We start from the raw sequence: 24,172 nt of genomic DNA, 5'->3' as shown, positions 1-24,172 counted from the left end.
TGTGTAGCACAAAACCAACCACAAACATTGTATAAATGAATGAGAGTGGCCACTAATTTTTATGGACACGAAAGCTTGAATTTCATATAATTTTCATATCATTTAATTCTTCTTCTTCTGAATTTTCACACCTTTTAAAAATATAAAAACCATTCTTACTTAGCCTATGGCCCAAACTACATCCACTGTAGTTTGCCAGTTCTTGTTCTAGATAAATGAGTGGGATCATCCTTCATGCCTCTCAAAGCTCAGATTTTTTGCTAGAAATATTTGGAAGCTAATACATGTATCCTAAAGTAGAGAGGTATGAAAACGTTTTAGGAAAGCCTCCAGTGATTTTTAAAGTGGTATTTTGGCATCTACCAAAACGACAGCCTTTAACAGAGATCTCTTTTGTCTGAGAAAGTTAGGGATGCCCATCTGGACACAAAATATGGTTAGTGTTGTGACCTTATCATCAGCTAAGTCTAGAATAGTTGAGTTGATTCACCTAACAAACTTTTATTGAAGATCTGTTATGGGAAAGTATTAAGGACAGAGGGAAAAGTTCCTACCTTTCCATAGTTTACAATTTAGTGGTGAATTCCTAATCAGACTACCTTTTGAATCCTAAGAAAGCTCTGGAAATTCATTCTGAGCATTGTATAAGTTAATAGGACAACTTTAAACAACTTCTCTAGATCATACCATAGAAGGAATAGTTTAGTGCCATAATTTTGGAGATTTGATAAACCAGGAAGTTCTACCTTAGTCAGCTGGGGGCATAGGCAATTTGTGTTCATTTACATGGTGTACATGAGAATACATAACCCTGTGCTCCCACGTGAGGAGTTATCCAGCGCTTGTCGTCTGACTGGGTGGCATTGCTCTGAAGGGAAATTATTTTATAATTTGGATTTCATAAAGCAATCTATTTCATCAGAGAGAAACTGCATATTAAACTTGTGTTATTTTTAAAAGCCCCGAAGACATTAGAAACATATCATCCCTTTTTTGCATGTGTAGCCACAGATAAATAGTGAGGAAATAGTAGCCTCCCCCTTCCCTGGGGTGTCCATTTAAAAGCGTCCTTGCATGTTTTTGAGTTACTATCTCACAGTGTGTAAGAGCTAACTTCAGTGTGGCGCCTTGTGCATGGAAGAATGTGACACTGCAAATGAAATCTTTGCAAAATATAGACATTTGGCTTCATTTTGTCTTTATTGTATCATATATACATGGGTCTCGAATGAGTAATATACATCTGCATAAATTCTCCGGTTGCTGCGTTCTTCCACTGGGTTTTTTTTTTCAGCTCTCTTGTTTATGTGTAAATCTCCAAGAAAGAGTATGAATGACTAGACAAAGAAAAATGGAAATCTAATTCCCTGGCAATCATTTGAAAAGAAAAAAATCAGCTTGGAAAATGCCTATAATAGCCTGTGATTTCCTTTCCAAAAATATAGTACCAATTTTATGCTGGTAAGGGATCAATTTTGTGCTTTTCTTTTTAGTAGAGGGAAAATTAGTGGGAAGAAAATACACAGTTTCCACTAAGTGGCAATAAAATATTTTCAGCTGAGTTACTTCTGTTTCTCACTATGTGTTTTCTCTCTGCTTGCTTTTCATTTGTGCATGGTTTTCCTTTTTCAAAAATTCCTTCACAGTTACCTTCATGATCATAGGCTTTATGGAAAATAAATTTTACACGGAGTTTTTGTGAATCAAATTGGTATAGATATAAGTAGGCTTTATACACATTTGCAAAGAAGTGTGATTTTAGTTGATTTGCTCACATTGAAATAAACATTCTGGGGTTATGTTTATAGAAACAAGAATCTCATGGGAGGACAAATTAGACCCATTCTTGACACTGGACTCTGCCTTCATATTTTCAAGGGACATTAACTCTTTTTTTTTTTTTTTTTAACAAAGAAACTACAGTTTTGTTTTGTTTTTGTTTTTTTTTTAAGTTTATTTATTTAGAGGGAGGGAAGAGAGCGAGCAAGCGAGCATGAGCAGGGGAGGTGCAGAGACAGAGACGAAGAGAGAGAATCTCAAGCAGGCTTCGCACTGTTAGTGTGGAGCCCAACCCGGGGCTCGACCTCAGGAACCGTGAGATCATGACCTGAGCCGAGATCAAGAGTCAGACACTTAGCCAGCTGAGCCACCCAGGTGCCCCAAGGGACATGAACTCTTAAGACAACTTTGCAGAAGCTACTTGAGACTTTTTAGCAATCTTTTGATGTGTGCGCTTTGGACCAATAGTATTGCTTTTTCATTTTTTTCCTGTAGTTTATCCTCCGTCTTGGCTTCCACCATGATCTCAGGTCAACATCATTTTGTTAAAATTATACTTAGCCTTACTCTTGTTTTCTCTTGGAAAATTATTTTTGAGTTTCTACAGTATGGATTTATTTTAATTGTAATACAAACGTGGCATCCTGAGGAGTGTTTCCTTCTCCTTGGTGATCCCTTGATGATTGTAGATTATCAGTAATACAGGTCAGAGAACAGTGGAGCATAGTGGGATCTGGAAGGTCATGGTTCTAATCTCATCCTACCATGGTTGGGGAAACTGAGGCCCAATGACTGTGCCTGTGATTTTATAACAGTTTATAATCAAGGTGAGATGAGAGTCAGATCTGGAAGACACAGCTCTTTGCAGTGTTTTGTCTGCTTCATTGGTTAAGAAAGTTATAATAATAAAACTAAAATAAATATCTATGCCCACTTCTATATCTCTGTATCAGTCAGTTGGTATGTATCCTTGTGGTTTCAGTACAAAGCCTTACCTCTTTAAGCTCATTTGGCTATGGCTCTCTCTAAGAGTATTGGTATTTTTTCCTCAGATTACATAGCTGAGGGAGAAGCAAGCAATATTTTCAGCATTATCAACATAGGAGAGAGGAGAATACACAAATCTCTGTCTTGTTGATAGGTATGATTTAGACCATATTTCTAAGTTTGATTTAGAAATCCTTAATATGTCCAGAGTATTTGTTTGCAATTGCCAATCTCATAGAGGAAAAAACAGGTGGATATTGACAATTTCATTTGGTTCAACCTTCTAGGTCAAGGAACAACACAACTTTTACAGTTTATACAGGGTTACTTTTTGAACACCACAGCTCTGTTAGAAAGTTTTCAGGGCAGAGATTGATTAGCCATGAATTGGTAATGAGGAAAAACCTGTGACTAATTGAATTCAGATAGATTAAATCACTTTTCTAAGTTCTCACATCTCATTGCACCACTAATCTCAGTTCTAGATCTCAAAGTTTGGACCCTCGTGGTCCGTATATATACTCTTGTCATAACTAAAAGACGATTCCTGCATATTGTCCCATCCAGTCCTTGCTCCAAGAGAAGCCCCAAAATGTAATCTCCAAACAAGAAGTCAGTTACAATTCTTTATCTGAGAGTAAATTGTGCCCCTACTAATTCATATTCTGGCATATTCTTTAAGATGATCTCAATTCTTGCTGGTGAGATGTTTTACTGAATTCCAGCCCTAACCAAATAAAAATGGCTTTGTTCCTTTGTAAGGAATAACCAAATGTGACTCAAAGCCATCTGGGAAATAATTCCCAAACAGTTCATAGGGTTACACAATCTTGAGCAAAGTAAAAGGATCTGTTCCTGGCATCCTTGTGGCATAATTGATTTCTTAATTATGTAAAAGTTGCTTTCATGAGTTTGATATGTGCATTCGGAGGCCAAGTTTGTGACTGAAAGGATTAAGATATTTATCCACCTCAATCTGGGCACATACAAAATGCTCATTAATAGTTCTTTACAAATACATGTGATGCAGTCCCCATACTGATAAGATCGTATTTCTTCATGCTTCATAGTTAGGCTACACAGGAACAATAATGAGGTATCATAATTGGGCCAATGACATTTTATAAAAGATTATTGTTAATTCTTGTCTCTGCATTCCCTTTTCAAGTCATCAAGTCCAACGTACCAAGCACTGTACTAAGTACCTTGACCTACCCTGACACCTTAGTCCTCAACTGAATCACTTGAAGAACTTGTTGAAAATATATATGCCTGGGCCCCAGCCTGGTCTCTGAGGGATTTTGTTTTTTTTGTTTGTTTGTTTGTTTCTTTCTTTTTTAAAGTTCTATGGGTGATTCTGATAATTCTAGTTAACTACCACTACTTTATCTCATTTCTTCACAAAAGTCTTGAGAGGAAGGCATCTCTGAGAAATTTTAAAGGAGGATAATGAGGAAGGAGCAAAAATAGCTTTGTAGGTCATTCTATTCTGTCTTACTGTGATCATGAAGGTAGGAGGGTATTTCTGTATTCAGTTGATGTGAATATATGAAGTCCTAAGTCTTCACCTCTTCTTTTCTCTGGTTCCTCTCTGCAGTCTCCTTTCAGCCTGCTTCAGGAATGAGCTTGTGGAGCCCCGGAGAGAAACCCCGAAACAGTCTGACGTCTTCTTTAGACATTCCAGCCCTCCAAACCGATCAGTGTACCCATAGACCACCCCCCCCCACCCCATATCTGTATTTTGAGCGTGTGTTTCTTGTGTGTCCATGTATGTGTGTGTGTGCACGCGTGCACGTGTGTGTGTGTCCAGCCCTCGTAAGCAGAACTTGAAGACACTTTGGCTCAGAGACCCAACTGCTCAAAGGCATACAGCCAGTAGTGAGAAAATCTTTTGAAGGGACTCAAAACTTTACAAGAAAGGACATTTTCCACAGATTCTGCATCCTTATATCTAGCACTGGGCAGTCAGGAACCCCTGTGTTTGTCTGTGAGCTTTGTGTTTTTCTTAGAAGGGAGGGGCTCAGGTTGGAAAGAGGGGCATTAAGATGTTTATTGGAACCCTTTTGTTACCTTCTGTTGTGTTTCTAAAACTCATAAAGAAGCTTTTGAGCAGGTCTCAAACTTAAGATGTCTTTTTAAGAAACGGAGAAAAAAGTTGTTATTGTCTGTGCATAAGAAAATTCTAGATGACTGAGAGCTTCAGTCAGGCCCTTTTAATGCTGGTCATGCAATAATATTACAAATAGTAACACACTAAAGTGTCAAGTGTACTGCTGGGCAGAGAGATGATAATTACTATAAGTAGCCAATGTGGGGGGATGTTCTTTTCTTCTTTTAGAGAGTTTGCATTATTAGTGTCCTCCCCTCAATATGTAGATAGAAAGTTCAGTAACACTGTGTTAGATCCTACCACTGCCACCTTGTTGGCATCTGATATGATAATCTTCCTGGCTCATGGAAACCCCGGGGCCCTACCCCGCAAGCTATTGTTAAGACCCCAAGGCAGATAAACCTAATTTGTCATTTTAATACGAGGGTAAAACCACCTCAGTAATATTATTCCAGGCAGTTAAAGATCATATTTCAATGGCCGAAATGGGGTTCAAAGGCCTCTCACCAAATCTATGACTAATTTGCTCATTGGAGCCCCTATCTCTCAGTCCTACCATGAAACTAGCCATATTGCTGATACTGTTCCAACTCCTTTGTCCAGGACACTTACATTTTATTTAAGTGATGTCCAGGTAGACAATGTGAAAATCTGCACTCCTGGTCTGAAACTTAAAGATAGAAAGAATAGATGATTTTTCTTTTGGCTCAAAGAGTTTAGAGAATCTATTGCTTTCCATTTTAGAAATGTATTTTAAAATAATAGTTTAAAGACTTGAAAACTCTCCCCCCACTTCTCCCCACACCAAATCACCAGCCCTTTATTCTGTGTCATCACAGCAATGATTTCTTGTTATTGAGGCTGTTGCTTTATGGATGTGTGATTTTAATTTTCAATAAACTTTTGCATCTTGGTTCATCTTGCAGTTTTTCTTTCTGTCTCTCTTGCTTTTTAATTCCTTAATCCTAGAATATTTTCCCATCAATGCTTGAAGTACCATGTGTGAGTTTAAGAACAAGAGTAATTGAACAGTCCCTTTGGTTTTGTTCCACTTCTGTCAGTATTTGGTGTTCTTATTTAAGATGCTCTGTATTAAGGTCATCAGTTCTAAAAATAAATTTCAATGCCTACCTCAACTTGAAATATATTTTAGCCCTGTGGGTGTTTAATTTCACCATAAGGAGTCAGGTACTATAGTATCATTTGTCTACCTCTCTGAACAGCTCTCGAGCTATATATGAAATTGCCAAACTTAAATCAAATCCAAATTCCAATCTATTAAATAATTCGGCTTCTGTGGCATGGGCGTTAGCAAATCATCATCCAGAACTCTGTAGTGGAACCTGTTGTCCAATTTTGTTTTAATTACACTATGTTCTAATCTTTGAGTAATTATTTTTAAAAGCTTCAAAAACACTTGTTCTGAATAAAAATAAGTAATCTAGTAGCTTGAAAAAATACTTAAGAAAAAATTATGTTCAAGACAAAAGTATATTAGTAAAATCTGATGCACTCATTATGCTGTTGAGGTCTTTTCAAATAACTTTCCAATCCCCTTTTAAGAGGTTCACAAATCCCAAAAAGGGTTAATGAGTATGTTTAGTTGTTTTGTTTTTTTTTTGCATTTGCTTTTTCTTTCACAAGTTTTTTTTCTTTCACCCCATTTTTATGCAAGTTTTTAATGCATGTATAGTGACCTACATAAATGTATATACTTGAACTAATGGAAAATATTGTATAATTTCAGTTGATCTGTCTAGAGAATCAATGCCGCCTTTTGTCTTTAGAAGCAAGATTACCCAACTGGAGGGTAAGGTTACTGGCAGGGCAGTCGTGGGCAAAATTTTGAGGAAGAATACTTCCTTTTCTGATGTCACATGGCTTCCCTTTTTTTTGACCTTCCTGAGATAGGTGGTATTTTGTTTTATCTTCATTATCTCTTTCCCCTCTCAAATTCTGTACTCCAGAAACAGTTTGCTGGACTAGATTTACCCTCAGGTATCACCAAATTCTACCAGAGAGTTGCTTTCTAACCAACAATGAAAGATTTAAGGCAAAAAAAAAAAAAAAAAAAAAAAAAAAAAGAAAAGGAATCCTTTGGCGGAATTCTATATATTTCCATCAAGATGGAGATGACTTTGAATTTGTCTTTTCAAGAATCTGGGCTCTTTGCCATGGATATAGGCACGAGGCTTGTAATCAGGAAACCTGTGTTTTTCATCCTAAATGATTTAAGGTCATTTACAGCTCTGAGATACTGAATTGTTTTCTTAGCAATGTACACAGAAGCCTGAGCTGTTAAAGTTAAGACCTAGGACTTGACTTTTCCAGAATTTCTCCTCAAAACTAGAATTACATGAAACATGTCTTTCTACATCTCTGTTATGTTGGATTCCTGCAAAAATCTAGAGAAATCTAGAGAAAACAGCCTGAGGCTTACTCCTGGTTGTTTTTCTGAGGATTGCTACATTATCGCTTTTTTGGGTGTGTGTGTGTGTGTGTGTGTGTGTGTGTGTGTGCGCGCGCGTGCACGCACTGGGAGGGTGGAGGAGGGCAAGAAACCCATCACGTCGCAGATCCTTATTGTCCTTGTACACTTTTTCCTTCTCTTCAGATTCCTCAATAATCCTTGGGACTTTCCACTCAATGACTGTGACATTATATGTGTAAGGGGGGTGGGGGGTAAGGTGGTTCTTCAAGGCCTTTAAATTGGCCACAGACTTATTCAGTCTTGCTCCCTTTTCCACAACACATAGAGCTTATCAGAATACTCTTTGTATTTCACTGTATTTCAGGCATTGAAAACTTAATGATAAACAGACTGCCCTGACCTTGCTCCCTGTGGCTTTAACCCTCTCTTCCACATTAAAGGAGAGGCAATCAGAATTTCTGACTTTTTTGCACTCTCTTACCCCATTTATCCACTCACTCTAATTCCTGGACTTGTTCAAGAAAGCATAGTTTTCACCTCCTCCTGTTAATTCTTAAACTGATACCTCTCACTCCCTTGACCAAACACGAGAGTATTAAACATTTGCTACTGAGGGTAAGAGTAAAAAGAACCAAAGTTGCTTGAGCATCTACAAATTACGGGACAATGTCCAGGGCTCTCATATAATCTAATTTAATGTTTTCTTTTTAAAGAATATAATAGATTTTACTTTTTTATTTTTTTAATTATTTTTACAAATCTGGTATTACTGGGGCACCTGGGTGTCCCAGTTGGTGAAGGGTCTGACACTTGATTGCGGCTCAGGTCATGAACTCAGGGTTCATGGACTTGAGCACTCTGTCAGGCTCTGCGCTGACAGTGTGGAGACTGCTTGGGATTCTTTCCCTCCCTCTCTCTCTCTTCTCCTCTCCTCTTGCATGCATGGGCTCACTCTCCAAATAAATAAATAAACTTAAAAAAAACCTATTATTATTATTATTATTTGATAAAGAGAGAGAGCATGTGAGTGAAGGAGAGGAGGAGAAGAAAAGAGAGAGAGAGAATCTTAAGCAGGCTCCACCCTCAGGGAAGAGCCCCACACGGGGCTCGATCATGCCCTGAGCCGAAATCATAAGCTAGACGCTCAACCAACTGAGCCACTCAGGTCCCCTCTATTATTTTTTTTAATTGAAATATAGTTAACATATTATATTAGTTTCAGGTGTACAACACAGTGATTTGACATTTATATACACTACAAAATGCTCACCACGTTAAGTGTAGTCACCATCTGTCACTATACAAAGTTATTACAGTATTATTGACTGTGTTCCTTATGCTGTACTTTGCATCCATGTGACATTTATCTTGTAACTGGAAGTTTGTACCTTTTAATCCCCTTCACCTACTTAGCTCATTCCTCCAATCCTTGGTCCCTCTGGCAAATACCAGTTTGTTTTCTGTACTTATGAGTATGTTTTTGTTTTGTTTGTTCATTTATTTTACTTTTAGATTCCACATATAGGTAAAATCATACAATTTATTTTCCTATGTGACTTATTTCACTCAACATAATACCCTCTAGGTCCATTCATGTTGTCACAAATGGCAAGATCTCATTCTTTTTTATGAATGAGTAATATGTGATTGTATATATGCCGAATCTTTATCCACTCGTGTATCGATAGACTGTTAGGTTGTTTCCATATTATTCCATGTTAGTCTTTATAGTAGCTCTTCTAGAGTAAGTATACTACCTGTTCTACAGATAAAGAAAATAAGACTCAAGAGCCTTGCATAACATCCAAAATCAATTAATTTGTGTCAAATCTAGAAGATGAACCTGGATGTTTTGTTTGACTCCAAATTTCATGTTCCTCCTTTGTTCATCTATGGTTTTTGAGCTAGCTTCCGAAAATAGTTTAGGCTGCTCATAATAAATGACCTAATAAAATGGTCAAAAATACAGACCTCAAAAAGAAACAGAGGAGAGAAGTGTAATAGGATTTGGAAGAAGGAATTTATTATACTAGAGCATGCAGGAAAAATGCAAAGCTTTAAAAATATTTTTATTTTCCTAAGGGTGAATATTAATGGTTCAAGCAATGCTTCCATAAGCTCTTGCTTTGCATTTGACTGATTTGGGAAAATGGAAGAGAAAGAGAGAGGTATCTTTAGGCTGCAGAAGATCAACCTGCCCCTGGAGTCTGAACAGGGGGAGTTTTTCCCCCTGGAGTGGGAAAAAATGGAAAAAGCACCTGGGAAAGCATCTCTTGGCCACTTTTCCCTGTGCTTCTCTGCACTTTGATATGGATTTACAAGTGTTCCTAAGTATATCCAACGTGCTAACTCTTAACACTAGGCTTCAACACAGGGATAGATGATAGTTGGATTGATGATAGTTGGGGGGACTGACTGCTAGATCCCTTGCCCCCTACCATATCTCAGTCTCTCCCACTTCTCTTACCACTTAACCCATTTCCTGATTCTGTAACCTAATGCATAATACTGTCTTGTTTCTGGAAAGTTACCACAAAATAAAAGAAAGAAACTCCTGGAGTACGAACCAGGAGACCCTCAGCTCATCATTTAGTAATGTGTGACTCATGCCCATTTATTCTTAAGACCTTATATTTACACATATGTAAAATAGGCATAATAATTTCTGTCCATCCCTGCCCTGCCAGACCATGTTCTCCTCCAGAGGGATGTGGAAATCATTCAGAAAATGGATAAAGGAGAGCTTAGTAACCTGAAGTGTCTTGCAATTGGGAGGGTTTATTATGTAAACACCTGTTTATACAACATGGACCTATAATTGTGAGTTCTTGAAAAGATCTAAACAGCAAAAGCAATGCCCTCCTACCTTAAAGTCAGTAATTATAGAACACAGTTGAATTGTTAATTGTACACCAATTGCCATACTTATTTATGCAAATATATATATATATATATATATATATATACATGCACACACATACAAATATATATATACATACACACACATACAAATATATATATATATATATATATATATATATATACATGCACACACATACAAACACAGAAAGTTTCTCTCTATATAAAATACATATATATAATTTATATAATATAGAGTTTTATATATCTGTATATATATATATATATATAAAACATAGAGTGTTTTATATACACATATATACAAAATAAAATGTTAGAGAAACTGTTTTTTCACTCTCTCATCTACTGTAATAAATATGACTGCAGGAAGGAGACAAATAGGGAAAAAAAACGCACTTTGTCTGAAAATTGTAAAAGGGGAGTTTTCCCACCATAGTTTCGAAACATGCTTAAGCACAATCTTTGTTCTGTGGTCATAATTACTCACTGTAAATGGCATATAGCCCATAAAGTTCTTCCTCATCTTATCTTTTCCAGTTCCCACCACAGCCTTATAAGGTAGGTTGGATTGTTATCCCCATGTATCCACTACTGTATGAGCTTCTCACAGATGGGACTGTTTCTTACTATTTTTCTACCTCTAACATCCAATTTGAACAAGTGTGTATGTATTTAATTTATAGAGTTTTTTTGTGATAAAACAAAAGCAAAGATATTTAGTGGCCCACACGGGGACCTATAGATTCTAGTATATGCTAGAGGAAGTCTTAAACTTTGTTTTTCTGGTGCTATATCCTGCTCCGATGATCATAGATATCACTAGTTCTGTAATCAGAGAGTGAGATGTGACAGTTGGTAGGGAATATCATATGTGATATGATGCATAGAATGACAAGCCAATCCGAGTAAATTTCCAAATTGAAGTTATGCTAAGTGGAATTTTTTTGTTGGTCTTTGTCTCCCAGGAGACTTGTCAAAAATCAACAGAAGAGTTGTTTGGGCTCCGGGCTTCTCCTGTGTAGAAAGGCAGCTGGCATCCCCATGGGTTTTCTCAAAGGCCCTCGAACACCTAAGCAGAAGAAGCACGTTTCCATGTTGTGGCCTCTGCATGACAGCAGGCTGTGCTGCCAAATTCCCGATTTGATGGTGCTCATAGTCATTTTCTGTATATCCCAACTGGCCTAGGAAGCTACACACAACAGGCCTCAGCTGCAATTTGAAATTGGCATCTCCATGTCTTTCTTAAGCCTTTGGGTCTTCACTGACTTCTTTTCCTTTACTGATTTTCAAACTTGTTTGAGTTGAAGGGCCAGAGAGGGGAAAGAGATGGAGAAAAAAAAAATAATAGAGGCAAAAAGAAGATGCAATTGTTTCCCCTCTCACAAAAGAGATTCTTTAGGAAGATATGCAACTTCATACTCTAAATTCAGGAGAAATATGACTTGATGATAGCCTTGCAATCCCTCCCTAGTTTACAAAAAAAAAAAAAAAAGTTCTCAGACAGAAACAAATAATTTCTTGTCATAGGTCCTGGAGGAACATTTTTACAAATTGTAATTCAAGGCCACGTTTCGATCTGAGACCTGTGGGATCTGACCAGTCCGCCCTGTTCAGTATGACCCGCTCACCATCATTGCCATGTTTGTGTTCCCAGGACCTCGATGCAAACTCAGTCTTCATATGGTAACAGCTCTCCACCTCTCAACAAAATGAACAGCATGAACAAGCTGCCTTCTGTGAGCCAGCTTATCAACCCTCAGCAGCGCAACGCCCTCACTCCTACCACCATTCCTGATGGCATGGGAGCCAACAGTAAGAGCATCTCCGTTTAGCTGCGCCTTATGGGTCCACAGGGCTAGGGTAGGGGAGGACTCCACTCTGGGGTGCGGGGAGAGGCTTGCTTTTTTAAGCTGAGGAAAGGCACAGTGGGACAGACAGATCACAGCCTAATGGCTTGAGTTCCTCATGGTGAGCTTTTCATCGCTTTCGAAGTGTATGGTTCATGGCAAAGCACATTGGTAGAGATAGAGGAGGCTGTTCCTTCAGTAGAGAAAAGGATCTCTGTGAAAACAACCATGCACTTCCCATCAACCTGGTTGGGGGACCCACCTCCTATATCCTTTGAGATAGTGAAAAGGAAATATATCCAACATGTGGGAAGTAGCATGGTGTGGTAGACTTAAAGTCTAGAGAAATAGATTGTCCTCTGGATGCTATGGCAGGATTAGCCATGCAACTATGGACAAGTAACCTCTCTGCTCTAATGCTCCATTTCCACTCATAAAAGTATCGCTCTTCACTTTTAACATCTTATGATTTTGTGTCCCTGTGATCTTAGCCTTCTCATCTTGTCTCCGCCATCCTACATACAATCATTGAGGAACTGACATAGAGAAAGGAGTCTCCCTTTTACTTATTCACGCACAGATTACTCACATCGACTAAGTATAACTGTGAGAGGCAATGTGAAAATTGGGCCTCCAAATGAATGATGATTGCTATATAGCTTTGCTGTAAATAGAATTATCCACTAGAACTAAATCTAGCAAAGTGCATATCCAAACTAGAGAAAATCAAACGGATGCTAGAAATGCAGAAGGATGTATTATAAGGACACATAAGTCTAAACACTATACATGTATCCTACAATGCCCCTCATAAAATAATGCCTCAATCTTGTCCTTTGAGATCCTTCATTATTCTGATCAAGCCTTTAAACCTGCATTTCAGTATTACCTTGAAGAGATTAGAGGTTTTGTTTTGGTTTTGTTTTCTTAAAGTTAAGGGAAGCTAGGGTTGTGACTCTCTGTGGTCCGATGGCAAAGATTCAGATTTAAATGAGATACAGGTGTATGTGGTAAGGTTGCTTGGTTTGCTAACAAAGACTTTAGAGCCAAACTGCTGTCTCACTAGTGATAAATTCATCCTAAGGCTCCAAACCTCACCCCCTGACAGGTCTGCTACTCTGACAGCAAAAGGAAAAAGTGTCATTTTTTTTTTTACTTGATTTTCTCTCTTGTGACATCTTAGAGTCCATTTGTTCCTTCACATTTGTGTAATTTACGGTTTGCCTACTTTTTCTTTATACTTCACAATTTTCTTTGATAGCACTGGCAAAGTCAGAAGGGAAAGTGATAAGATAAAATAAGCCTGTGCTCTTTAGGGGGCTAGTTGGTGACAGAGGCCTTTCCTTTGGGAGCATATTGCTATTCACGAAAATAAAAGCAAATCACATTAATCTTTTAGTAGCAATGTTCCTCTGTTTTTTTGACCTGAAGGCAAAATTTGTTTCATAGATATGATCTGTATTAAGCACTTCTCTATAGGTAGATGTTTCCAGTTTGTAGTTTAGTAAAAAACCAATCAGTGTTGCTGGTGTCCCTGAATACAATCCAGAAATGGACCATAAGAAAGAGCTGGAACCTTTCATTTCATTCTTGCTTAATAGGCCTATGGTTCCCAAATATTGCAATAAATCCTCCTGTTCCCAAACAGTTATCCCAGAGGTCATTCTCATTCACAGATCTGTTTATTTGTTCACCTCACCTCAGTTTACCGAGCACGTGATCTGTGCCAGGCCTAAGGAGTTAGCCTAACAAGGGAGACAGAAATATAAGCCATGAAGGCAAATGCATAGAGGAATATGTTAACCTTGGGAGTAGTGTGCAGTTGAACAGAGCATTAGAAAGAAGTGGGGGGAGATTGTCCTAGGAGCACATGCAGGGTTCGAGAAATGTGTACTTAGTTTGGAGTTTGGTGAACGTTGTCTTCTGTTGGATGAGACATAGGGTGCTTAAGGGGTGCAGTGAGAGAGAAGACTGAAAAAGAAGGCTGGTGGATTAGGCCCTTGGTAACATTAAACCAGACAAGATGGACCCCTGGGAAGCTGGTACTGATGACGGCAGTAACCCTCTCTGTTCCTCCTGCTTCTGTTCAGTTCCTATGATGGGCACCCACATGCCAATGGCTGGAGACATGAATGGACTCAGCCCCACCCAGGCCCTCCCTCCCCCACTCTCCATGCCATCCACCTCCCACTGCACTCCCCCACCTCCGTACCCCACAGATTGCAGCCTTGTCAGGTGAGTCCACGGCATGTGCCCCCGGGGGCCTGTCCTCAGCAACTCGGGGTGGTGGAGGGCGGACGCTCTCAGAGTTCAGTACGCAGTTGGGAAAAAAAGAAAGCAGCCCTTCCTACGATGGGTGTTCATCACTGTTATCTCTGATCTGTGGAGTGGTCAGCAGTGTTTAATCGAGGAAAAACACTATAATCCATAGGGGACAAAGTGAAAATGTGAGTTTATAGGCAAATCATTTTTCATGCCTGTTTCCCCTCATCTTCACTTACCCTCTTCCTCCTCCCTCACAGTTTCACATGATCAGTTGTGGCCTTCAAACTGGTGCTCAGGGCTGGGGACCCAAGAAGGGCCGTAAACTTGCTATCTCGCTCCCTTTCCCGTTCTCCAGGACTCCTAGCTCTCAGCCACCATGGCCTCGTTATGTCGGAGTGGGATGTCCGTAAAGAAGTTTTAATGGTTACAGAGATGACAGGGACTTTCAAGAAGCCAATGGCCGCTGTTACACTGCCATACACAAAGCAGGCACACCTTAGGCAAGGGGGTTCAGACAGCCAGAAGAGGGAAATGTGTGAAGCCTGAAAGATCTCTTCCCACAGAAGTGAGAGTGGGTGCCACATCCACGCCTAGTGCACATCGTCTGCCTCTGCTTCACGTGCAGAATGACCCTTTCGTTTGGCTGTTGGAACAATGGGTACTGATCCCCATGTGACTGATGTGGCAGTCCTAAACAGTGTCAGAGAGACGGCAAGGCGTGTGGCTTGTGCCACCCAACCTGTGGCTCTGTGATGGTGGCATCACCAATCTGAGACCAGCGCCAGAAAGGAGGGTCTGTATTCTGAGTAGGACATAAATCAGAAAGCATTCCTAGTAGAGTAGCCTCCATTTTTTCTTAGCCGCGTGAACCATTCTTAGAAACCCCAGAGACAAAGCAATTCGAGTAGAGGTGCTCTTTTGGACGTGAAGAGGCAGGAGGCAAGAGCGCTGGGAACCTGACCACTGGGCTCCTTCCTTTCACCCCCCTGCAATGGCTCATAAGGCACTTATCTATGTAGAACCCCTGAGAATTCCACCAATCACCTTTTGAAAATCACTGCTCTGCAGGAATCTTCAGAGTTGATTTTAATTTCTATAGACCTAAAGTTCAAGTCACTAACCATCCCCAAACCTCAAATCCAAGTCCTCCGTATGTTTCACTTGCCCCTAGTCTTTCCTGTAGGGCATCCGAGGGCGGTAATGTTGGGTTTTCCTTTATCTCGCCAATGCAGTTGGGGTGAACTTTCTGTTTCTGTTTCCTCCTTCCTCTTCCCTCCTCCCTCTGCAGTTTCTTAGCGAGGTTGGGCTGTTCATCATGTCTGGACTATTTCACGACCCAGGGGCTGACCACCATCTATCAGATTGAGCATTACTCCATGGATGTAAGTAACTGTTAGACTTTTCTCTTGAGTTTTATTTCTTCATTCCCTCCCCCTGGTGACATCCACCTTGTAGTTCAGTTCCCCCTGGTTTTAAAATTTGTTATCATACCCTCAGTCCCCAAATTTGGTGGAAACCATTACCATATTAGAAAGATTCCCAGGCCTTAGCCTACATACGTGAGAAGTTTGGTGATCAGTCTTCCTCTGCTTGTCAGATCAGCCAGTAATTCTCTATAGCACACATACTGTATTCAGAGTGGGAAAGAGGAAACCCAATTCCCACCTCCAAGATATTTATAATCTCGAAAGAATTTAGAGAATTTTTTAGATGTGCTCATTAATCAGTATGAGACCCCAGGGAAGCTATCAGGAATCAGGTGATATTATCCTCACTTTAAATCATGGAAAGACAACATTATAATCATTTGCATGATGAGTTGATGACAGAACTAGGAATAGAGTCCTAAGGTGGAAGCTTCTGGTCTTTAACTCTGTTAACTGGCTTCTTCTGCCTTTCCTTAAAGTAGGACCTTAAGGAGGATTCAGCCATTCCTCTCAATTAGAACCATATGTTCCCTCATTTTCAATTATATTAGAATAGGGCCAAGCCATCCCTGATCATTGAGAAAATTCACTGGTCATGGTTCAAGTCCCATCCATGCTTTTTAGTAATAATGAGACTTTGGGTTATCACTTTGCCTCTCTGAGCCTCAGTTTATCAAACTGGGTTCAAAATCACTCCCTCTGGCTTTGATATTCTTTGTCTTTTGCAGCAAGCTGGATGGAAGGGGACTGTGTGTGTGTGTGTGTGTGTGCTTCCTATACCACTTCATGAATGGCTTGTATTCTTGGGAGCTTGTATTGTTCTGGCTTATGGCAATCTGATTTTCCTTCCAGGCTTCTCTTCATGCTGCTCTCTTTGGGGTTTACTATCCTCTCTTCCAGCTTCCAGAGGGCCTTTTGGACTAGTGGAAGAAATATTCTCTGCCTCTGCTGCTGTTTGTGTAGTTGAGATCTCTTCTTTCCCCCCCTTGAGCACCGATGCTAGAGATGCCCCTGCAGCACGAGAATGCCCCAGCCCTTGTGATGACAAGTACATACTGCACTGCCTCTGTGCCCACCCCTCTCCACCCCACACATCACCCTGGCTGCTGCTCCCTGATGGAATAAATTATAAGTGAAAACTATAGAGAATGCTTTAGTAGTAAGTTTCGATAGGTTTTGGGTAACTTTACAATGATGTCCATCCGTTGAGGAGAAGAGAGTTGCCCTGTCTTTGATAGTCCTATATGATAGAACAGAGAATCGGTCCCTTCCCTATTTTTTTTTAAAGTTATGCCATCCACTTGCTCCCTGTCCCCAACTGGGGAGTGTGTCAAGGTACTCCCTTGGCTATTAGGATCTGCAGATGTTCTCCAGAAGTCCATCTCTGTTGGTGTTGGCTAGGTCTTGTGCCGGTCTCTGGACAACAATTTCCTCATCTATCATAAGTTAAAATCTATCCAGAGAATCATGGAGATTGAGGGAGGCCAGTTTACAGCATTAGAGACTTATTGAGAGCTCCAGAAGCGTAAAGAGTTACACTTACTCATCTCCATGTGGGTTGCCTTCTTTATGGTGTATTCTTCTGCCAGAATGGGAAATCGGAGTGCCCATACTGCAAACGTCCAAACTGGGAAGTAATTGGGAAGCTATCTCATTTCTGCATCCTCACCTCAACTTCTTCCATCTCATTACTGGAAATAGAAACTTCTTTTGCAGCTTGTCTCTCAATACCTGTCTGAGTCATTTGGCATCCCTTCCTGGGAAAACGATATGGTTACATTTGGCAGTTTTCATAAGTATCCCTTCTAAGATGCCGGACTGGGTTAATAATAATTTAATATGGTAATAATGCCAATGGTTAAGATTTAGATAGTGTCATTTCAAATTGGTCTAGTACTTTTACATCCATATTCACACAAGAGCCCACAATGGGTGCTGATGTAAAAAGGAATTTGATCCCATTTTATCAATGAAGAAACTGAGGCCAGTAGGGAAAAAGTGACTTGATGAAGGTCTAGAGTCATTCAGTGACAGAATAAGAACCTCTGTCAAGGTCTTCTTCCTCCAAACACAGTGTTCTTTCTACCCACCATGCTGCTCCAAAAAAAAAACAAAAAAACAAAAAAACAAAAAAACAAACAAAAAAAATGTGAGCCATCACTGAAACAAGCTAATGAAGAGATAATGCAGATAAAAATGTAAGAGATGTCTCCACAGATAGTTAAGCTCGGGCATATTTGTAATGCCTTCTACCCCCATTTAATAGAGGATGGACACATACTTTGCATTTGGATACCCTGGTTTATCCAAACACCAAGAGACCTTCTGGCCATTAGGGTAGTTTAGGCTCAGAGGCTATCGTGAGTCCCCATTTCATTTACTTAGTTGTGTAACTTTAGACTTGTCAACCTCTCTGAACTTCAGCTTTTCAATCTATAAAGTGGGTGCAATAGTATCTACCACTAATCTGAGCATTAAATGAGATCATGTATATAAAATAATTAGTTCAGTGCCTGGTATACAGAGAGTGTTCATTACCTATTAATAAACTTTTTTTTCCCTCATCTACTCATTTGAGCAGTGGTGATGTTCCATTGATATCTTTCTTCTAGTGACTAGAGCCAGGTAGATTTAAGAGTTGGAAGGTACCTTTATCTCGTGTTTTTGGTTTAGGACTTTTGCCCTCTGATCTAACTATCCCTACTTTACCAGTGAAAAAACAGACCATTAGAGAGCAAGTGGGGTGTTATCCACAAGCAGAAATGGCACCTCAAGGCTGTGCCTTTTGCTTACATATAATGGCAAGGGTTATCAGAGAATTAATTTTATTTTCCAATTTGGAGATCAATCAATTCCGGACAGTTAAATCAGAACACTGGGGAATGATAAAATGATGTGGACTAAATCGTCTGTCCCTTTGTCCTAAATCTGTTTGCTCCCCTTTCTTATTGCACAGGATTTGGCAAGTCTAAAAATCCCTGAGCAATTCAGACATGCCATCTGGAAGGGCATCCTGGACCACCGACAGCTCCACGACTTCTCCTCCCCTCCCCACCTCCTGAGGACCCCAAGTGGTGCCTCCACAGTCAGCGTGGGCTCCAGTGAGACCCGGGGCGAGCGCGTTATTGACGCTGTGCGCTTCACCCTGCGCCAGACCATCTCCTTCCCGCCCCGCGATGAGTGGAATGACTTCAACTTTGACATGGATGCTCGTCGCAACAAGCAACAGCGCATCAAGGAAGAGGGGGAGTGAGCACCACCGTGTGAACTCTTACCATCCTGTACCCATCTGTCTGCCTCCCTACAAAGCACTAGTGCTTGACCTTCAGAGCGTTCTCCCTAGGTCTTCTCCTTCCTCTTCTCAGTCTGGTTTCTTAAGGGAAGAAGAAGTAAGAGGCTACCTTTGATTTAATGTCCAACCTGGCATCTGATTCTGATTCTGGCTTTAAGCCTCCAAATCTATTGCTTGCAGGACTGAAGTTACCATGGCTAGGTGGAAGTGAGCAAAAGGGCAGTGGGTGTCTCCTTAAGCTGCAAAGATTTCTCATTGACTTTTATAAAGCATTTTCACCCTTATAGTCTAAGACTATATATATAAATATATAAATATACAGTATGTATTTTTGGGTGGGGGACATTGAGTTTTGTTTAAATGTAATTTAAAGGAAAGGAAATTGAGTTGCACTTATCAACTTATTATTTTTTTTTTAATTTACTTGTTTGGATGGTTTATCTATCTATACCCTTTATTTCAAGGGGTATCATGTATGGTAATAGGTATCTGGAGCTTGACGGCACATGTGAGTGACAAAAATGTCCCTTCACTTATTTTGATATTAAACAGTTGGCACATCAAACCTTTGGATGCATCCAGTTGTATTTACCATTGCTTATCATATGGGAGAGACTGTATACATATATCCACAGTTCTGTATGTTGGCGTACTTTATGTTACTGGCACTGCTGTTAGTGACGCTCGTTCACTTTGGGGTTATTTTTAGTCCAATCACAAGAAAAAAAATCCACGTTCACACTGTCACAGGAGTGTGGCAGTGGAAGAAGGGAAATAGCCTCTCTTGCTTTTGGTTGGGAATGGGGAATGCAGGTAATGCCTAATAATTCTTAAAAGGTGTGTGGCAACCGGGTCAAACACATCTGGTATATGTATCTGGGTATATCAGCAATCCACTTACATTTAATACCAGATGCCTTATCTCTTAATATTTATTGGGAAAACATTTGTGGCCATTACAGAAGCCTGAAAACTAAGTTTCAGTACTGGGTTGACTAAGTCAATTAGACATTTGCTACCACTGTTCAAATTAAGTTTGATTTGATTAGAATGAATGCCCTCTATCTAGTTCTTACACTGAAGTCATAAGGTTTATTAAGAATATCCAGGAAAAACAGGAATCATACAGAAATACTGAATCTCCTCTAAACGGTAAGCAGTCAGTGAGCTGTGAACTGAAATTCTTAGAAGACCTTTTGAAACACAGATAATATTATTTGGTAAAAGTTTCTTTTGGAAATCCTCCAATGATGTAAAACTCTGCAAGTAGAAGCTTGTTTATCTTTCTCTCTCCAAGGATGAAAACAGTAGTGATTTGGAAAATATAAGATTATGAGATCAGCTTTCCTGTGGCATCAGTTGCATCACTATATAACTTTTCATTTTTGATCAATAAGAGTTTGAGTTTGTTGGAAAATAACTGTGAGAATCCAATTTCCCGTCCATCTCTCTTCTGGACTGTCATAGACATAAAAATGTCCCCACAGATGAGGGGATCAGCCTTCCAAGGGAGGCGTTGCTTGAACCACTTAAACATAGAATTGTCTTCAGACTTTGAGAAAACCTGTAAATGACGATACTCCTGTAGATCTTTCAGAAAGATAGTTTTTTTTTCCAAACTCTAAAACAAATATTTTGTACATATGCTAATGAGCTCTAAAATCCTTCTGTGCATTCTAGTAAAGGGCTTTGATTGCACATAAGCTTCCATTTCTGTTTTAAAGTGCAAAAGGGCTAACGTGGCTCAAAAATATAATGTGTGAGTTTCACCTGAAATGTGTATATATGTTTTGTGTGTGATATTGCCTACTTTGTGTTTCAATTTTTGTTTTCTTCTTGGGATAGTGGGTTTTCCAGAACCACAGTTCAACATTTTTTTATTATTATTATTATTGTTTTTATATTTTCATGGAAACACCACTTAGTAAGATGACAATGTCAAATAAGAAAATAAATGCCATAACTGTAAGATAGGGGGATGGGAAAGTTGTTTTTTATTATTATTTTTATTTTGTATGTTAAAAGAGAGTGAGTCCTTGATTTCAAAGTTTTATTGTGCTTAAGTGGTTGTGGGCACTGTTACTTTGTGGAATAAATATGTGGATTTGAAAACCTATTAAGGGGAAGAATAAAAGCTGTGCATTGGCAATGCGAGGAGGGAAATAGCTTCCTCTACTGTCCTGAGTGTTTGAACAAACCTAGGACTTCTTCTGAGCTATTTCAGCACTGTTCAGGTAGCACTAAGGACTCAGAAATCCCTGTACTGTATCATGTGTTTGGCACTAGCCAAGGCTAAGCACAACTACTGGCCTCATGTCCTGGTGGCAACTTGCGCTCTTTGAGTGTATGAGTAGCTAGGATAAGGGGTGAAAGAGTATTAGGGACAGACAAGTGGGAGTGGGCTTAATGGAGTTCTGGTGGCCTCAGCTCAACGCAGTTAGCTGAGGAGTAGAAAGGTTTTTGTTTAGAGGTGATTAGAAACAGAAAAGGAGAATAGAGCTTTCTTCATTAATTCCACTGACCTCTTGTTTTCTTGACATTCTCCTAAAGTACAGTATGTGGGATGTTAAATGTTAAAGGTTGTGTTTTTTTTATTATTTTTATAATTGTACAAAAATTAAATGTCAAATGTTTTATATGCTTTATTAATGTTTTTGAAAGTTTCTTTCTTATAGATGTGATACTTTTTTTTTTTTTTAAGCTTCTGTTGCTTGTCTTTTGGTATTTTGTGTAATGGGATTTTGGTGAGCCAGAGGCACACCCATGTTTGCCAGGGCATGCAATAAAATTTACAAAATAAATAAAAATGCATCAAGAAATGGTGTTGACGGTGTGTGTGTTCGTGTGTGTGTACATGTGTGTATGCGTGTGTGTGTGTCCTTTGGCTTTATTTTTATCATTGAGGAAGAGGAAAGAGACATTATGGAGATTCAAATATTGATGTTTCTCATCTCAGAGAAGATTATTATTATTTTCTTATTTTCACTAATCTATGAGGTAGGAAAGACCAGGAAAATACCCTCATTTGGTACATAAGATACTCACAGATTTAATACTTTATTTGATTGAAATCAGAATGAGTTTGCTTTGGAATAGGAACTAAACTACAGATACTCCTAATGTCTATTTAGTGATTTTCCCATGACAGTGACCTCAGCAGTGTTGGGAAGGGATGCAGATGCCTGGTTGTATGTGGAAACAGCACTACAGATGGTGGGCTCTGGGCATGTTCCCCTTTAAACGCAGTGCTAATATCAACTCTCAATTATATACATTGATTCAGCCAATAAAATACCTACTATCAAAATGGTTTGATGATTTTTACTAAAGAAATAGGAAAGTTTGTTCTTTTATGGGCTACATTAGATGGCATGAAAACAATTTAATAGCTTAGATTTATAAATAACTATGGAATGCCATTGGATATAATACATAACACTTTAAAAATATCAGTTTGTTTTCCTGTTTATATATAGAATCACATCATGTATATGTACATTCAAATAGGCAAAGAAGATTCAGCTTAAATTAGGGGTACCAAAAAGTTCAAAATTCTTATTCCTTAAAATCTAGGTGATAGAGCCTCCAAAATGAAATGATTGATACAATGTTTCCAAGAAAAGAAAAATAAAGAGCAAAGAAAATGGTTAATTCTTGATATGCTATTAAGGTACTTTATAATCAAATAAACTTATTTTTTTGAGCAGTTCTAGCTATTCATACAGATTTCTACTTCATGGCTTTTACTGTCTCTTAGAAATCTTCTGAAGTGTAAAACAAAAACTTGATAGAAACATTTTAAGACTTTTTTAGTGTAGTTTGTTTCATAGTAAAATTGAGAGGATAGCATAACTTTCCCAGGTAGCCTCTGACCTCACACATGCACAGCATTCCTCATTATCAGCACCCCCCCCACCAGAGCAGGCCATGTGTTACAATTGAAGAACCTTCATTGACACCTCATAATCACCCAAAGCCCATGGGTTCCATTAGGGTTCACACTTGGTGCTGATTTGCTATGGGTTTGGACAAATATACAGTGACATGTATCCATCATTGCAGGACCATAAAGAGTAGTTTCACTTCCCTGAAATTCCTCCCACCCCAAAACTCCTGGCAACCACTCTTACTATCTGGCAATCCTCTTACAATCTCCATGGTTCTGCTTCTTCCAGAATGTCATATAGCTAGAACCATACAGCATGTAGTCTTTTCAGATGGACTTCTTCCACTTAGTCATATGCGTTTAAGTTTCCTCCATGCCTTTTCATGGCTTAATAGCTCATTTCTTTTTAGTGTTGAATAATATTCCATTGTCTGGATGTACCAGTTTTTTTGTCCTTTCACTTTCTGTAGGACATCTTGGTGACTTCCAAATTTGGGCAATCGTGAATAAAGTCTCTATAAACATTGTGTGCAAGTTTCTGCATGGGCATAAGTTTTCAACTCTTTTGAGTAATTCCAAGGAGCATGATCGGTGGATTGCATGGTAAGAATATGTTTAGTTTTGTAACCAACTGTCAAACTGTCTTCCAAAGTGGCTGTACCATTTTGCCTTCCCGTCAACAATGAATGAGAGTTCCAGTTGCTTTACATCCTTGCCAACCTTTAGTGTTGTTAGTATTCTGGATTTTGACCATTCTAATAGGTATACAGTGGTACCTCATTGTTTTCATATGCATTTCCCTGATGACATATGTGGAGCATCTTTTCATAGGCTTATTTTTCACCTGTATATCTTTTTTAGATATGTCTGTTCAAATATGTTTAGATATGTCTGTTAAAGTCTTTGGCCCATTTTTTTTCAGTTTTATGTTCTCTTATTGTTGTTTTAACAATTCCAAAACTACTTAAAGAAATGATTAAATGTATTCCTTACAATTATCACAGCATTTATATTATCATATAATCTAAAATGCAGTATGGAAATTTAGTGGTTTTGCTTTTTCATATATTGAGACATTTTGTCTCTTTACCATGGTAAGAATTACTTTATTCTTACTTGTCAATTCTAATGAGCCAATAAACAAAAGACTAAAATTTTTAAAAAAGGAAGAATTGTGGAATTGTCCAAAACCGTGCTGATCTGGTAGCCACTCGCTACATGTGATTGCTGAGCACTTGAAATTGTGGGTATTTAAAACTGAGATGTGC

The 24,172-nt window shown here is 39.0% G+C and overlaps 1 protein-coding gene across 10 annotated transcripts in view; it reads left to right on the top strand.

Moving 5' to 3' along the window:
* TP63 (tumor protein p63) overlaps positions 1-21,837 on the top strand; it is a 230,474-nt gene extending 208,637 nt beyond the window's left edge. For 6 of the 10 annotated variants that reach the window (XM_045502600.1, XM_045502599.1, XM_045502598.1 and 3 more), the window contains 4 exons: positions 11,842-11,999; positions 14,125-14,269; positions 15,588-15,681; positions 18,683-21,837. In XM_045502600.1, the coding sequence (XP_045358556.1) occupies positions 11,842-11,999; positions 14,125-14,269; positions 15,588-15,681; positions 18,683-18,979 (694 nt within the window). In that variant the 3' untranslated portion in view covers positions 18,980-21,837. Of the gene's footprint in view, positions 1-4,363; positions 5,795-11,841; positions 12,000-14,124; positions 14,270-15,587; positions 15,682-18,682 lie in introns of those variants that run through there. The other 4 variants (XM_045502607.1, XM_045502606.1, XM_045502603.1 and 1 more) reach the window with 3 other exon arrangements.
* The last annotated feature ends 2,335 nt before the right edge of the window (positions 21,838-24,172 follow it).

The sequence above is a fragment of the Leopardus geoffroyi genome, chromosome C2 (genome assembly GCF_018350155.1).
Source record: "Leopardus geoffroyi isolate Oge1 chromosome C2, O.geoffroyi_Oge1_pat1.0, whole genome shotgun sequence".
NCBI classification, from domain to species: Eukaryota; Metazoa; Chordata; class Mammalia; order Carnivora; family Felidae; genus Leopardus; species Leopardus geoffroyi.
This window is presented reverse-complemented; position numbering and strand designations above follow the sequence as displayed.